General features: G+C 50.4%; 1 protein-coding gene across 1 annotated transcript in view; it reads left to right on the top strand.

The window, feature by feature from the left end:
- The window catches only part of DSCAM (DS cell adhesion molecule), a 740,562-nt gene that overhangs the window by 686,234 nt on the left and 37,728 nt on the right, over positions 1-16,600 (top strand). The window contains exons 26-28 of the mRNA XM_047796891.1: positions 1,174-1,464; positions 4,795-4,971; positions 16,491-16,521. Of these exons, the coding sequence (XP_047652847.1) occupies positions 1,174-1,464; positions 4,795-4,971; positions 16,491-16,521 (499 nt within the window). The remainder of the gene's footprint in view (positions 1-1,173; positions 1,465-4,794; positions 4,972-16,490; positions 16,522-16,600) is intronic.

Genomic DNA, 16,600 nt, shown 5'->3' with positions numbered 1-16,600 from the left:
TTCTCTTCCTTCAGTGTTTCACTTGAGGTTGAAGAGTGTCCCCTGAGAACCAAGGGCTTTGTTGCCCACAGAAAGGTCCCAGGCTGAGTAGCCCTGAAGTGAGACCGTGGCCCTCTCACCTTCTTTTAGGGTGACCTCTTTTTGGTCACTGCATCCCCCACCCCGTGACATTGACCTTGCCTCATAGGCCCTGCCCTTCCAGGTGAGCGGTCTCTGGGAGAAGCTGTTTACCTTTCGCGTGCGCTGGTTTTCCTCTGAAGCGTGGACCTTGAGGGACATAGACGTGAGGGCTACAAGCTTCAGCACTGAAATCTGCAGCCCAGAGACCCCAGCAGAGGGCAGCTATAGCTGCACATGGGTGCGAGGGAGACACCAAGAGAGGGTCTCTGCGGGTGTCCTCACCTCTCACGCGCCTCCCATGAAGTAGACCAGGTGGCTGGAGAGCCTGAGCTGACGGGCAAAGGGGCAATTGGCTCCAGTGCCTGAGTTTTCAACAACATGGAACAGGGCTCAGATGTGGCGGGTGGGGGGACAGAGTCAGGCAGAAATATACCCGTTAGGTCCCCAGGCTCCAGCCCGAGGTGCCTGGATAGCCCTGGACACCTGCGGGTTCTTCCCAAGTCCGGGTCTGTCTTCTCTTGAGTCAGGTCCATCCATGAACGGACACAGGTCAGCCCAGCACACTGCAGCGCTTCCTTCAAAACCCCTCAAGGATACAGCACAGGGAACTCCACCCATTCTCTTGGGATAGAACAGGATGGACGATAGTAGGAGAAAAAGAATGTCTGTAGATGTATGACTGGTCGCTCTGCTGCACAGCAGAAATCGACGCAACAATGTAAATCGACTATACTCTAATAAAAATAAAATAAAATAAAAAAGCACTCAAAGAAACACACTCATGAGAATAGCACTGTTCTTCAGGAAAACTCTAAGGTGCAGCAAAATCACCTCTACCCACCCCGTTTTCGCTTGCACACCTGGCTTATTATGGTGGGCGATCGCCTATTGGTCCATAAGATCCCTCTAAACAGTGGCCGGGGAGCAGGTGGCCCAGGCCCCACGTGGACTGGGCTGCCGGCCTGGAGGAGAAAGCAGCAGAGGGACGTGGGGGATGCAGGGCCCGCCCTCACTCAGGCGCCGGCAGCTGACCCCCTGCGTCTACCCCCGCAGAGCCCCAGTTCTCCAAAGAGCAGGAGCTCTTCACCAGCATCAACACCACGCGCGTGCGGCTCAACCTCGTCGGCTGGAACGACGGCGGCTGCCCCATCACCTCCTTCACGCTGGAGTACAGACCCTTCGGGACCACGGTCTGGACCACGGCCCAGCGGACCTCCCTCTCCAAGTCCTACATCCTGTACGACCTGCAGGAGGCCACGTGGTACGAGCTGCAGATGAGGGTGTGCAACAGCGCCGGCTGCGCCGAGAAGCAGGCCAACTTCGCCACGCTCAACTACGACGGCAGTAAGCTGGCCGCCCGCCCGCCCGCCCGCCCGCGGGGCCCCCGGGGTCTGGGCTCTGTGCGCATGCTCGCTCTCCCTGCCCCTTGGCACCTGTCCTCGGCACAGCCCGTGGATCCCTGTAGGCTTTGGGGCCCCTCAGTCTGCTCCCCGCCAGGGCTCCCTCGACCCGAGACCCGCAGGACCCCGGCTGTGATCCTGGGACGGAGGGTCCGAAGGCCCACGGGAAGGTCACCGGTGAGGGCGTCTCATGCAGGAGTGACTTCTCTTTGGGCTGAAGGCTTCTCTGCCACGTGGTTGTGTGCTTTGTCCTGACCTTGGGCTAACATTGCTTTTGTTGTCTCCCTCCCTCCCCCCACCCCATCCCAATCCGCATAACAACTTTCTTTTTGCTCTCATTTAGCCCTTAAACTGCATGTGCAAAAACAGTTCTCCATGGTAAGGGGCTATGCTAGTCTCGGAGCAGACACAGAGGGACTGACGGACATAGAAGAAAGTCACGAGATGTCAGCACACACACACTCACACACACTCGCACACACGCCCACCCCTCACACGGTCTGCATGGGCTTTCCGAAAACCAGGAGCGGGGTCTCTTGAGGAGAGGGGGTCTCTCGACGTTTGGTTGACTGAAATTAAGTGATACCGGTTTGCATCCTTTTTTCCTGCCCCGGGTATTAAGGGCCATTCACTGCTGTTGAACAAATGCCAAGCCCAGTGAGGTGATGTGACACTGACTGCCCCGTGGTTATAGGGCACTTCAGAAAGTCCTGAGGAGCAGTGCATGGATGCTGATTTTTGCAGCCTTGCAGCTCCTGGTCCAGGGCCTGCCAATCAGGCCGGACCACAGTGCTGGATGACTTACCCAGAAAGTCTGTGTCTGAGCAGACACCCTGATACTCTGTTCACCCCTAGACCAGCTAAGGGGTGGGCCCCCTCTGCTTATATGCACTTGGGGTCTCACTTAATTAAAGCTCTGGCAGGAACTTCCCTGGGGTTCGGGTTATCCTGTCCTAAGAAAAGCGTGTCCGTGAACCCAAGGACGTGCACACACGACTGAAGAAAGCTTGTGACGTGGTGCAGATGCAGCACCCGCCTTGGTCGTTAGTTCCTGGGCTGTCCCAGCCGGCCTGGGGCTCCTTCCTCCGGCCCTGGACGCAGTCAGCCCATCCCCGAATCTCCCGCCAAGACCGTCTTCCCGCCAGACCCTCCTCATTGTGAGCCCAGGCCCGCCCCCAGCCTTGCAGGTCTGGCCCCACGAATGTAGGAAGGTGCTGCAGGGGGGTCCTCCTGGTGCTGGTCACACCTGCCTGGGCCCTGGCCCCTGAGGCACATCTGTCCTGTGGGCCCGGAGTGCCTGGTCCAGCTCCTGGACAGCGAGCCTTCTCCTTAAGAGCTTGGCTCCTGGTGGGCCACCTCTCTCTGGCCTTCTGGCCTCAGTCACCAGGGACCGAATCCCAAACTGTCCCATCAACAGAGCATCACCCACCACGGAGCAGTGGCGCTGGCTTGCCCTCCCCTCGAACATTGTCTCATTCTTGGATCTGACAAAATAAAGGACGTTGACACCAACCAAGCATCTTTCCTCGAATTTAAGGGCTCTCCAAAGTCCTTTGCTAGCAGGGTGCACGTTCAGGCCAGAAGTCTGTTTCTTACTTTAGATGACTGACTTCCACTAATTGCCTTCCAATCACCGCACTCTGGCTCGCTGCTTCTCTGTAATCTGTGTGGTCCAAAGCGCTCAGCCTCAAGGTGCACATTGGCGATAGGCTCACAGCTAATCATCTCATTAGAAACCACTCACATGTGACATTTGAAACTGCCATTCCAACCTGCAAAGCGCTCTGCAGATATGAAATATCTGTCTTTTTAAAAAAAAAAAAAAAGTTCTCACTTTAGCCAAGGTCTGAAAACATCCTGGGAGCTACAATTAAAATTTTCTGAAACCTGAAATGATTTTTTATTGCATTAAAAATAAGAATCCTTACTTATATTTTCCCTGAAAAAGATGGCCATTTTCTTTGAACCAGTCTCGTGGATATATAGCTTTCATATCTCTTTTGTCACTTCTGCCTGTAGAAGTTTTTCTCATTTTGGGAAGAACAAACATTGGCAATTCGCCTTATTTCTACCCCAATCAGATTTCGGATTCTACCACGCCTTGGCTTGACTTTGCCTGCTGCCGTTTCCTCAGCCAGACGCTTCCGCTCATCCTGTGTGGTCCCAGTTTTGCAGACCCCTTCTCACCTGCATCCCCTTACATGCCTCTGGCCTGGATTTTGAGCATTTTCTGATTTGGGTTTCTAGCTAAAGGCACTGTATATAAAGTTGAAAGAATGCTCTTCCTGGCCTTGTTAGAGAGCAAAGGGGCCTGGCATCCTGTGGTCCCCGCCCCACACACTAAGTGCGAGATAGAGACGCCCTTGGCTCAGAGAGAAAGTGCATTATTTTTGCATTATTTTTTTCTTAACTCACTGACTTCCTGGTCCTTGTTTTACCTGGAAAATACAGTGGCCTGGAGCATCTTACACAATGGCGGGTACCCATAAAACGTGGATGCCTCTGTCTGCATCTCTACATCCATCAGGTCCAGCCCCTATGTAGAAGGCAACTTAAAACAGCTCAGAGTTCAGTCTCCTTGGGTGCTGCATTGTAATTCTGAACAATCTGAATTTCATAGCATTAATGGGTCAATAAACAGCTTACTTTAGAGACCTGGCTAGCTCCCCTTTGAGAAGTTAGTTTTGCTCTTAGACCCTGAAAAGAGAGTTTTAAAAGTAGATTGGGTCTTACACCCGTGATGAAAAGCAGGCAAATAACCAAACAAAAGTGGATGTGAGCTCCTTTAAGCCGGCGTGCGTGGTCCAGTCTCCCGCAGACGCCCTTCTGTCTGCTTGCCAAAGCTACTGTTCCTTCTCTGATGGGCCGTTTTTCCAGCAGCCTCTCCCCATTGTATTGTGGGTGACACTCAACTCCCAGTACACGCAAGGGGCTTTTTTAAGCGCCCGGCCTGGACATGATGCTTTCAAGCGTCTGCACCCAGCAGTTGCAAAATGAAGTCCCTTTCAAAGAAACATGCTTCTCCCTTTAAAGAAACGTGCTTCTCCCTTTGTGCAGATTCCGATCCGGTGTTTCGCCGAGCAGTTGTGAGGTTGGGCGGGAGGCGGGTGAGCACGTAAAGAAATTAGCCAGGGCCTAGGTGAAGACTTGCTCTCATTCTCATCACTGCAGCCGCCCTCGGACCATGTGCGCGGTTCTCGTAACCCGTCATCCCTAAAACCTCCGCCATGCTGTCGTCATTAATTGCCACCTAACATCACGACCCTGCTTTCAGGTACAATCCCCCCACTCATTAAGTCAGTTGTCCAAAGCGATGAGGGGCTGACCACCAACGAGGGCCTTAAGATGCTGGTGACCATCTCCTGTATCCTGGTGGGCGTCCTGCTGCTGTTCGTGCTGCTGCTGGTGGTCCGGAGGAGGAGGAGGGAGCAGAGGCTGAAGAGGCTCAGAGGTGAGTGGAGGCTCCGCCGCCCACCCCCATCCCCAACAGGACAGCCCGCTGGGAGGGCGCTGAGCCCCCAGGATGACTTCCCCTCTCTGGGCCGGGGCCCTGCCCCGCCTGGCTCTGTGGCTTGCGCTGTGCCTTCAGCAGGACCGCAGGGCCTCCTGGCCAAGTCACCCTCGTGGTTGTCCTCTGAAATTGACGGAGAGCCGGGCTGCTCTGAGCGCCCTCAGTCCTCGCTGTCGGCAGGGCAGGCAAAGAGAATTCCTTTCACGTGGGTTTGCCAGCCCCACTCTTTCCTTTTCAGTCGCTGCATCAGAGCCACCAATTACAGCCTCCTTTAAAAAGACCCATCAGATTGGCTTTGGAAATGAGACCTCTTTTATTGCCGGGAAGTGGAAATGGAGGGCTTACGGTACTGGGAGAGCGTATTGTTGGGCAGAAATCACACACTTTTCTGAAATAGGAATTTGAACGGAAGCCGGTATAAGGGTTTCGCTTTAACTAAGTAAAAAAAATATTGGTGGATGAGGACAAAGGCCAGTGAGAACCCCTGTTAGAGCACCGTTATCACAGCGTCCGGCTCTGGAGGTCTGTGTGACAGGGCTATTTCCAGCGTCTGGCCAGCAGCCCTGCTTGCCCTTGCTCTGCAATGTGAGGACAATGAGTTCTTTCAAATACAAAGCCAAAACTAAGACAGCGTTTCCGAGTCCCTCCTCTTTACCTGTCAGGGTTTTGGACCAAGCCTCTTTTTGGTAAAATGCACGTCCAAGAGATTCGCATTTGAGCATCAGTGCAGCGTGGGGTATGCAGCATTCTGTGTATTCTTCAAAAGTATGTTTCAGGAACAAGTCTGGAATCACTCTCCCTAAAGCATACCTGGCACCTCCCAGATCCCGGCTGATAGATTTGGAAAACATGGACCTCTTGTGTAAATACTTGATTTGACCGTAGTCCAGTTAGCGCAGCCGAGCATGGGGCTATTTCCACCGGCAGCCAGAACACACCTTTTGATATGATTCTGACACATTTGACTATCAATTTGCTTCCACTTTGTCAGCAAATCAAAATATTTGGAGTATACTGCACTCCGTCTGCATACTATTAATCCTTTCATTTAAATCTTCTGCAGCCCAGTGATTCAAATGAACCATTCAGCGTCACTGAAATATCCTTTCTCAATCATGTTCTCTACTTATCTTTTAATTTTTCAGATCCATCGCTTCTCGGCCTTTTGGCTAAGATCAAGTGTAATTTTGCAGATCCACTTAAGTGAATCCTTTATCCTAAGCACTGTGCTTGGTGCTCTATGTATAAGATACAAAGAAAGAGCCTTCTGAACTTTAGGTTTGTGTAGGAGGCAGACACACCAGCATCTACCAGGAAAAGAGCCAAAGCTTCATGAATGCTAAAACAGGGCTCCAAAAAAATCCTATGGAAGCACATAAGAGGAATCGATGAGGTCCAGGGATCGAACCCACAACCTCATGGGATTCGTTAGCCACTGAGCCACAACGGGAACTCATGGGATTCGTTAGCCCCTGAGCCGCAGTGGGAACTCCCAGATAACATTTTTTAAAACCAACAGGGAGTTCCCATTGTGACTCAACAGGTTAAGAATCCGACACTGTCTCTGTGAGGTTGCAAGTTCAATCCCTCGCCTCCCTCAGTGGGTTAAGGATCTGGCATTGCCACAAGCTGCAGCCTAGGTGACAGACGTGGCTTGGATCTAGTGTTGCCATGGCTGTGGAGTAGCTGCAGCTCTGATTCGACCCCTAGCCGCAGAACTTCCAAATACTGCAGGCGTGGCCATAAAAAGAAAGGGAAAATAAATAAAATGCAACAGTAACATTTTCTCACCCATGGTTTCTATTTGATCATGAGTGTTTGGCAGCAAATGGGTAAACGCTGAGGAAGTCCCTCCCAGCCTCTCCCTCTCTCTGCCAGATGCCCATTTTCTTTTTACCCCTGGTCCCTGTTGCTTTTACCTTCCCTGCTGTTGTATTTTCCTAGTCTCCTTATGACGTGAGCACCTCGACTTTGCCCTTCTTTGCCGAGACCAAGGAGAAGCTGGTTGGGAGGGCTCTGACTCTTCCTGGCGCCCTTGGGTTGGCCTGATGGCAGGTTGTAAATCCTTCCTTTTGTTCTTCATCATCCTTTGTAATGTAGTTATTGCTTTGCAAGGGCTCCATCCCGAGAGTATCCTCAGACTAGCATTTCTATCGTCGGCATCTCTTCTATCCGACGCCAGTATTGCGTAGCTGGTCTTAGTAAAGAAAGCAGTAGATCACATGAGAGAGCATAGCCTTTCATTCCCAGAAACTATTTTGTTTTCTTTGTGCCAGAGAACAGAGAGAGCCAACACGAAGGTTTCAGGGGGAGGAAGAGATGTGTCCCGGCAAAGGAGATGTATTTGTGGGAGATGCCAGGGAGCACAGAATTCCAGAGAGGCAGCTTGCATGGCACAAAGCTATCTGCAGTCTTGCATTTTGCCCGCCTAACAACAGCTTCCAAATCAAGAGTCTGACAAGAGAGGCAGCAAGAAGGCAAAGGGCTGGGCACCTAATTCCATCCTCTTCCTAACATGAGGTTTAAGTGTGGAGACCCCGAAATACTCAATTCGTCAAACCTTGTCGATTATCTGCCCTGTGCCAGATACAGCATTTTTTTAAACCCACTCTAATGTTTTCTTAGCAACCGTTTCTATTTGATCACAAGGGTCTGGCTAGGTCCTAGAGAAAGAAAGGTTTCTAAGATTCTGTCCCAGAATTATAGAAGCTGACACTCTAGCGGCAGTCAGCGAAGGCTCCCTCATCTGTCTAGAATATAAGAGAGGAATCCGTGAAAGGCCAGGCCTGGCCCTCCAAAGATCTTTGCCTTTTAGGCCTGCAGGCTCCTGGAAATATTATGTGAATTGATGACATAAACTGTTTTTCATTTGCTCGTAGAAGGACCCTGCAGCCACAGAGTTTAAGGTAGCAGGTGTCCGTCTATTAAACAGAGTTCATTAGCAGAATGACTCGGTCACAACTTGACCCCAAGAGGCACAAGATACCATCCCTGGGTTAGAATGCATTCACATCTCTTGACAGGTTCAACAGAAAGAATGGCTTCAGACAATATTGATATGGTGCAAAATAAGGACATTTCTGATAATGTGTCCATGTTGCCTGAGTGAGCGCTGACCAGGATCGAAACGCGATAAGAAACTTCAGGGTATGGGAGACTGTCGTGGGGGTTCCCAGTGAACACTGTCAGATCAGCCTCGTGTTGTTAACTCGGCTCAATTGCTGGAGCTGCTCCATGTTGAAAAGCAGGGTGTGCTTCATGGTATAGACAAGCAACCTATTTAGGTGGATGCGTCGTAAATGTTCCTTTATGTAAAAATCAGAAGAAAGAAAGAAAGAAAGTGGGACTAGAGCAATTTAGCCAACCTACATTCCTCCTTCTGAGCGCTTTTACTAATTTTAGAGCATGGCGACCTCCTAACGTCTAAATTGTCTTCAAGTGCTACATTTAAAAAAGTCCGTAACCTTATCCAGGAGTTCAGAAGCCACATGTGGCTTTTAATGATGCCCTGATTTCTCCCCACTTCTAGATCCTTTGAAGTGCAAGGTTATAGAATGAATCACTGGTGGGGCCATGACCCCAACCTTCCCAATCTTATAAAAATATGATTCTCATGTCAAGTCCTCAAGCCCAGGATCACTGAATGCTTCTCTTTGAGTATGCACTTACCCCAGGGTACAGAGTTACGCTGGCACCAACCGCATGGGTCAGCCGGCAGTGCCAAGCCAAAAAAACAAATTCCAAGGCTTCAGATGAGCTATGGATAAAAATCAGTGGGTGACACATTTTAACTGTTTTTAAATGGATTAATATTATATAACTGATCTGTCCCCGAAGGCCATTCCCAGGGAGAACCTGGCCTCAGGGTCCTACCTGGGCACAGGTTAAGGGGTGGCCGTGAGGGGCAGTCTCTATTTTCTGAGTTCTAATATTCCAGGTATCTTCTCTGCAGGTGAGCTAAATCTCTCCTCACCTGGAGGACCAGCCCCTAGCTTGAACTTTCATAATCCAAACGAAGAAGGGTGGGCATCCAGGAGCCGGAAGACACCTGGGTGGGGGGTAGGCTTAAGTCACAGTGGCTGCCCACAGATGCCTTGAGCTCTGTGGTGCAGGGGGTGCCTGGCGTTCTTTAGTGAAGAGATGGGGAGCAGGGTCATTGCCGAGCTAATAAAGGCCCCCAATTGTCCCTTAGATGGGATCTCAAGCCTCTCCTCTGAAACTTTAGTTCTTGGCTTTGTGTTCTCTTTCTTCCTTCCTTTTCTTTTTTCCTTTGACCTTAATTTATTAATAAAATTGCCCTTTCAAAATTCCAAATGCACTATGGCAGAATTAAATTGAGAAGAGAGGTTTCTGTGTCTGAGAGTGGGGAAGCGAAGGAACCGTGGGGTGGCCTCCAGGGCAGCCGAGGAGCGGGACGGAGGCCAGGCAGGCAGCGGGGAGGGGGTGGGTGTCAGCCCTGGCGCTTTGCCCTGCCCGCGTGTTCTGTTTGGTCCGTGCTGGTACCTGCATTTTTTGAGGTGGCGAGTACACATGGTTTTCTTTCTGGGGTGTATGTTTTTCATGGTTTTGAAATCAGCCTTCACTTGAGCATGCTGATGATCGGAAGTCCTGTTTGTGATGCTGTCAAAATGTAAATGCAGGTTGGAGGGCCCTTAGGACGGGGCTGGCACCCCTTGGGGAGACCCTTTCCATTCCACAGCAGAGCTGGCATTGTGTGAGGGAGCATGCCAAGAAGAGCTTTTGAGAGATGGCAAAGCAGGGTAAAACCTGCCACCTCCAAAGTGCTCTTCTATTTTGGGGGGCGGATGCACGTGACTGCCCAGTAGCGGTGTGAACCTAAGCAGATTTCCATTTTACTGAACTAGAACGTCAGAGGTGGACATGTGATGACCTGGCTGTGAACACAAGTCCTCTTTTTTAAAGAAACACTGGAGCGGAGTTCCCGTCGTGGCACAGTGGTTAACGAATCCAACTAGGAACCATGAGGTTGTAGGTTCGGTCCCTGCCCTTGCTCAGTGGGTTAACAATCCGGCGTTGCCGTGAGCTGTGGTGTGGGTTGCAGACGTGGCTCGGATCCCACGTTGCTGTGGCTCCGGTGTAGGCTGGTGGCTACAGCTCCGATTGGACCCCTAGCCTGGGAACCTCCATATGCCACAGGAGCGGCCCAAGAAATAGCAAAAAAAAAAAAAGACAATAAAGAAACACTGGAGCCTATAAACTCCAAGGTCATTCAGACCATCGGGACTGGCACAGCTGTTGTGCTGGAGGCCTGCGCTGCCTCGGTGGTCAGACCCCATTCCACGTGCAGAACATAGAACTGGGGAGACCACGCGGGATAGTCTTCATCCAGCTCGGGTGCCTCTTCCCGGGAACTGGCCGAGCCCTGTGTTAATGGACAGAGAGCTTGCATTTCCCATGCTCTTCCTTTCCCATAACGCTTCACCGTTCCCTGCCTTGCTTTTCTCTCTTAATGGTTGTGCACATGGGTGCATATAAACTTGACCTTGTTGTGCTCTGTTGTGCTAATGTAAAAATCCAACATCAGTTAGAGAAGAGCTAGCAGGAGCTCTGTGGTTGCTGTGGTCTACCCCAGTTCTCTTTCCAGAACTGGAGCATTTGAGAAAGAAGTAGTCTGTCCCATCCCTAGGAAGCCAACTTAAGAAGGTCTACCAGAGTTCCTGCTGTGGCTCAGTGGGTTAAGATCCTAACTAGTATCTATGAGGATGCAGGTTCAATCCCTGGCCTCGCTCAGTGGGTTAATAAGGATCTGACATTGTCACAAGCTGCAGCATAGGTCACAGATGCAGCTCACATCGGGCTTTGCCATGGCTCTGGGGTAGGCCGGCAGTCGCAGCTCTGATTTGACCCCTAGCCTGGGAACTTCCATATGCCATGGGTGTGGCCCTAAAAAGAAAACAAACAAAAAAAAGAAGATCTATCACTGGAACATGGAATTAGAATTAACAGAATCGGTGGCTACTTTCTAATTTTACTCTTGCCCATCAAAAATACTTGGTTTATTTATTTTTTATCTCTATATTCACTACTGCCCAGGCTCTCCTATATTTAAAAAAAGAGGGAGTTCTTGCTGTGGCATAGTGGATTAAGGATCTGGCATTGCAACTATGGTATAGGTTGCAGCTGCAGCTCAGACTGGATCCCTGGCCCAGGAGCTTCCATATGCCACAGGCGCAGCCCCCAAAAAGGGGGGGAGGGTTCCTTCCAGTTGGCATATCTTTAACTTACTGCCCTTCACTCTACTTCTTCTCCCCCACCAAATTCTTTTTTTAAGGATTTTTTAATTGCTCAGTGAATTTTACTACACTTACAGTTGTACAATGATCGTCACAACCAAATTTTACAGCATTTCCATCCCAAACCCTCAGTACGTCCCCGCACTCCCCCAACCTGTCTCATCTGGAAACCATAAGCTTTTTAAAGTCTGTGAGTCGGTATCTGTTCTGCAAAGAAGTTCGCTGTGTCCTTTTTTTAAGATTCCACGTGTAAGTGATAGCATTTGATGTTGGTGTCTCTCTGTCTGACTGACTTCACTTAGCATGAAACTTCTAGGTCCATCCATGTTGCTCTGGAACGCTTGGCCGGTGGGGCCAAGCAAATGCCGTTATTTCTTTCCTTTTAATGGCTGAGTAAAATTCCCTTGTGTGTATGTACCACATCTTCTTGATCCACTCCTCTGTCGATGGACATTTAGGTTGTTTCCGTTTCTTGGCTATTGTGTACAGTGCTGCAAGGAACATGGGAGTACATGTGTCTTTGCAGGTCATGGTTTTCTCTGGGTAGATGCCCAGGAGTGGGATTGCTGGATCAAATGGTAGTTCCATTTTTAGTTTTCTAAGGAATCTCTATACTGTTTTCCACAGTGGTTGCACCAATTTACAATCCCACCAACAGCATAATAGGGTTCCCTATTCTCCACACCCACCGAATTCTTGAGAGAGTCTTCCGCACTCAACTACATTGCATCTCACCAGCTCGCAAATCCGAAGCCTTCCTGCTCCCTCCACCACTCAGATGAAACTGCTCTCTTACGGGGGGGCCCATTACCTTCTGATCCCCAATTCTCCTTTCAGTTGTCATCTTCTGGCCCTCTGTGCCCATTCAGGGTGTAAGCACTTGTTATTTTTTGAAACTGCTTTTGTCCATGTGTCTTTCTTTCTTTCTTTTTTTGGAGGGGTCTTTTTTGTCTTTTTAGGGCTGCACCTGAGGCATATGGAAGTTTCCAGGCTGGGGGTCGAATTGCAGCTGCAGCTGCCAGCCTACACCACCGCCACAGCAACTCGGGGTCCAAGCTGCGTCTGCAACCTATGCCACAGCTCACAGCCACCCCGGATCCTTAACCTACTGAGCGAGGCCTGGGATCAAACTGCGTCTTCATGGATGCTCGTCAGGCTTGTTACTGCTGAGCCACAACAGGAAGTCCCTGTTTCACTGTCACTAGACTGCCCTGGTCGTATTTCTCTGTCATTGCCCAGCCCACCAGAGGAAGGGCGAGCCCGAAGCCCAGGATGGAGACAGAGACGTAGCAGGGGCTTTAGGAAGGTGTCACCGAGTCCCAGTCTCAGACGGGGCTGGAGTTTGTGGCAGACCCCACAACTGTTGAACTGGGTTGGGCAAGAGGAAGAAGGAGCCTCGAGACGGTGTTCTCACGTTAACAGATGGGAGGTAGACGGGCGCGACACAGCATCTGCTCTGCTTTGCTGGGAACCAAGAGACATGCTCTTCAGAACAGAAAATGTGGAGCAAGAATTATAAAAAAAGGAAGGGGGGGAGGGGATCTAGAGAAAGAAAGGGAGGGAGGAAAGGAGGGAGAGAAGGAGGGAGGGAGGCAGGGAGGGAAAAGGAATAAGAAGAACTCAAGTTGCTAGAGAAAATGATCGGAGCCCCTGGATTATTTAAATGGATCTGTCTTTCTCGTCGTTATCGGGGGAGGGCAGTGGATGTGGCGTTCTTCAGTAGTATTCCCAATCCCTCGCTAGCGGGGGAGCCAAGCTGTGTTCACCAGGAGTCATTACAGAGACTCCAAGTGATAAATAGAAACCGTGGGGACAGCAGTCAAGGCAGTGAGCCTCCAGGGACGGGGAGGGCTTTTGTCTCGTTGGGAAGATCAGGGAAGATATCAGGTGGTTCCCATCCCTGGACCACAGAAGACAGCATCTTACGATGCTGAGCAAAATGTGTCCGACAGAATCCCAAAGACCTTTGCCGATCCACTTTGCACAGCGGGATGAGAGGTATTAGCAAGTAGTTATACTCCATATTCATTTTCAAAAACAGCAAATTCCAGAAGGTAGAGATTGAAAAAAGTTAGTTGATTATAAAAAGGATAGTTTGTAAGCAAGGAATCAAGGAAATGATGCGGATCACCAGAGGCCTGGACTGGTCCCATTTCTGCTTTGACAGGGCTGGTCGATAAGGGAGTACAAGACTGCCAGACCAGGTGTAGTACCAGCTGTAGTACCAGGCTATCATAGCGGGCTGTACTTCCAGGCTGTAATACTAGCGGGCTGCCAAACCAGAAGGTAGCATCCTCAGGAAAAACTTTGTGTGGCTTTACTGAACCAGGGACTGGACCGAGCTTGGAGATAAAGGCAGACGCGCCGATGAGAGCAGATATGAAAGCAGGAAGTCATGATGCAAGGTGGGAACGCTGTGCCAGGCAGAGGCAGAGATGCTAGATGGGTGCAGAGGTCCCCGGAAGCCCAGGGAACCAGAACCTCAGCTTCCCCTGCTGGGCTTGGGAGGGTGTTCAGAGCACGTCGCGTGTATGTGGAGCGGTGGGGACAAAGCGAGGCCTCAGAGGAACAAAGTCACGGGAGTCTTGGCAGAAGACACAAGAGCAAGAAAGTCGAGAAGGGCTTGGAAGTCAGACGTGAGAGGCGACGGAGCTGGAAGGCAGCTCGGGCTCAGCCTGGGGGCCTTACTCTGAGCCGAGGGGTCCTGCTGGCAGAAAGCTCCCTTTGAGATTTTCAGAGCACAGATGCCACACAGTAAGGGGTGTGTTCCAGACCTGCCATACTTCCTGCAGTGTGGCTGTCGCTTAGAGGGCTGGGAGTCTGGAGCTGGGGAGACCAGGAGGGGGCTGCTGGCCAGGAAGGGAGAGGTGAACTGAGGAGAGAGAGAAAAGCCAAAGTCGCAGAGAGAAGTGTTGAGTGGGGAACCTTAGGCAGACTTGGGGGGCAGTGGTGGGAGGAGGGCTCGGGTGCCTCACTGGGCCCCAGCAGAGGGCAGTTTGCAGAGGGCAGCACAGTCATTCCCCGGCAGAGACCAACCTTAAGGGGACACAAGCCAGCAGACCCAAAGTAGTGGGTGCACCCCGGATCCCCTGTAAGTGCTTAATCACGACCCCAGGCCACTCTGTCCCCACTCCCTAGGAAACACCTGGTCCCTGATGCCAGCTGTGCCATCCAGACCCCATCACTGTGCTTGAAACGCCACCTGCTCTCAGCTTTCTCAAAGGTGAACTCACAGAAGCGAGTTTCCCTGAATGTATCTCTCACAATGTCAGAGGAATCAAAAGGAGGAGATCGTAGCTGAGGCAGAAGGAGAAGGGACCCAGTGCAAGACGATGAGCAGAGGCAAGGGTACACCAAACTGGCTTTGGGTGCCAGGATGTGTGGGTGAAGATGCCTGCTCATTGAGACACGAAAAATTGACAGAGCATTGCAGTACCAGAGGGACCTCTGTTCTCACTCGCTGGATGCCACCATTCCTGAGAACACGGGGAGAAAAACATCACAGGACAGAAAGCCGCCACGACCAACTTCAGGAATGGAAAAAGAAGAGGGAGTTCCCCCTGTGGCTCAACGGGTTAAGAACCCGCCTAGTATCTATGAGGATTCAGATTCGATCCTTGACCCTGCTCAGTGGGTTAACAATCCAGCATTGCTGTGAGCCGTGGCGTAGGTCACAGATAAGGCTTGGATCCTGAGTGGCTGTGGCTGTGGCTGTGGCCGTGGTGTAGGCTGGCAGCTGTCGTTCTGACTCAACCCCTAGCCTGGGACCTTCCATAGGCTGTAGGTGCAACCCTAAATAGGCCCCCCCCCCAAAAAAAAGAAGAAGAAGAAGAAAGGAAGAAAAAGAATGATGATGACGGTAAAACAAGGAAAGCAGTTTCATTCTAAAGACGTCTGAGCTCCCTTCCAATTGTGAGCCAGAGCAGTGTCTCACTCTTTAGAACTGGTCCTTCTCTTTTAGAGAGTGGAGCTCACCAGTGCTTGATTGAGCTAAGAATTCCATGCTCTGGCATTGTGTGTGTGTGTGTGTGTGTGTGTGTGTGTGTGTGTGTGTGTGTGTGTGTGTGTGTGTTTCCTCTGCAGTGTTACACCATTCAGAAAGGGAAGAAGCTTGTCATACTTGCTTTGTCTTTGCAGATGCTGTTTTGCTTCCTTTGCTTTGCCATATGAGTGGGGTAAAGGGGAACCCATCTGCGCACAGTTCCGGCCTCACTGTGAGGGGGAACAGCCCTGACGGGCCTGAAGAACAGAGCCCGGGCCCGTGGGGTGCCTGCCTCCCTATAGCTGCCCCGCTGGCCCACACCCCGCAGTTGTAGCATGCTGCTCCCCAGCGTGAGAGTGACTGCCTTCACATGTCAGGCCCAAAGGTGAAAACACAGACACGTTTCCACTCGGAGTCACGCAGTCAGCGGAACCCATTTCCAGAAAGTTCTGTTCCTAGAACACTGCATTTGATATCCAGACTTTTTAGAGAGCAGTGAAAAAAAGCAAAGAAGGCCTTTGTGTTCTAAGAAAGAAAACATTCATTCTTGTTTTTGTCTTTTGCCAGGACAAAATGTGTAAAGAGAACGAATTATATTTTAAGGGAAATTAGAATTTCAAAGCAATGCCATCAAAACCTTACAAAAGATTCTACATCAGGTGTAGGCAGGATTTCTTTTATCAAGAGTGGTGACCGGGTCTTGGTAAACAATGCCCCCAGAGGAAAACAGAAAGGAAAGCTTGATTTCTGAGTTTGAAATAAACATCAAAGTTTCCAGACATATGTCCTTTATGATTCTTTGATCAATGAAAGGGACTCGTCGCTCTGGAATATGCCTCTTTCAAGCGATCATGATCTTTTAAATTTTGATAACAAGAAGAGTGGACCTTGAACTACATAATGAGTTACTCTGAAGAAGTTAATTTTCTGAAAGTAAAATTGGGCTTTTGAAAGTGGGCCGATGAATAGGTTGTCATAACACCTTGAACAGGTGTCTGAGAATTTTGGCGGCGACTTTTTTATGCTGCCCTATGTGTGTGCGTGTATCTCATTTAGAAGAAAGGAGGAATTCATAAAACCTCTGGTTATTAGTAATGCTTTGATATACAGTCACACTTAAAAATGGCTGTTGTCATCTCACTGTGTAGAACACTTGTCACAAATGCTGAAGCGCATGTCAGTGAGGTGTTTACCTGGTACTAATACTAACTTTCTTTCCGCAGATGCGAAGAGTTTAGCTGAAATGCTCATGAGGTAAGAACAAGACCCAGCATCCCAGAGATCATGTCTAAAAGAACAATTTCCAGCCTGGTTTGAGGATTTCTTTTTTTTT

The sequence above is a fragment of the Phacochoerus africanus genome, chromosome 1, assembly GCF_016906955.1.
Source record: "Phacochoerus africanus isolate WHEZ1 chromosome 1, ROS_Pafr_v1, whole genome shotgun sequence".
Classification (NCBI taxonomy): domain Eukaryota; kingdom Metazoa; phylum Chordata; class Mammalia; order Artiodactyla; family Suidae; genus Phacochoerus; species Phacochoerus africanus.
Note: the sequence above shows the minus strand (reverse complement) of the source record. Positions and strands in the feature narration are given on the sequence as shown.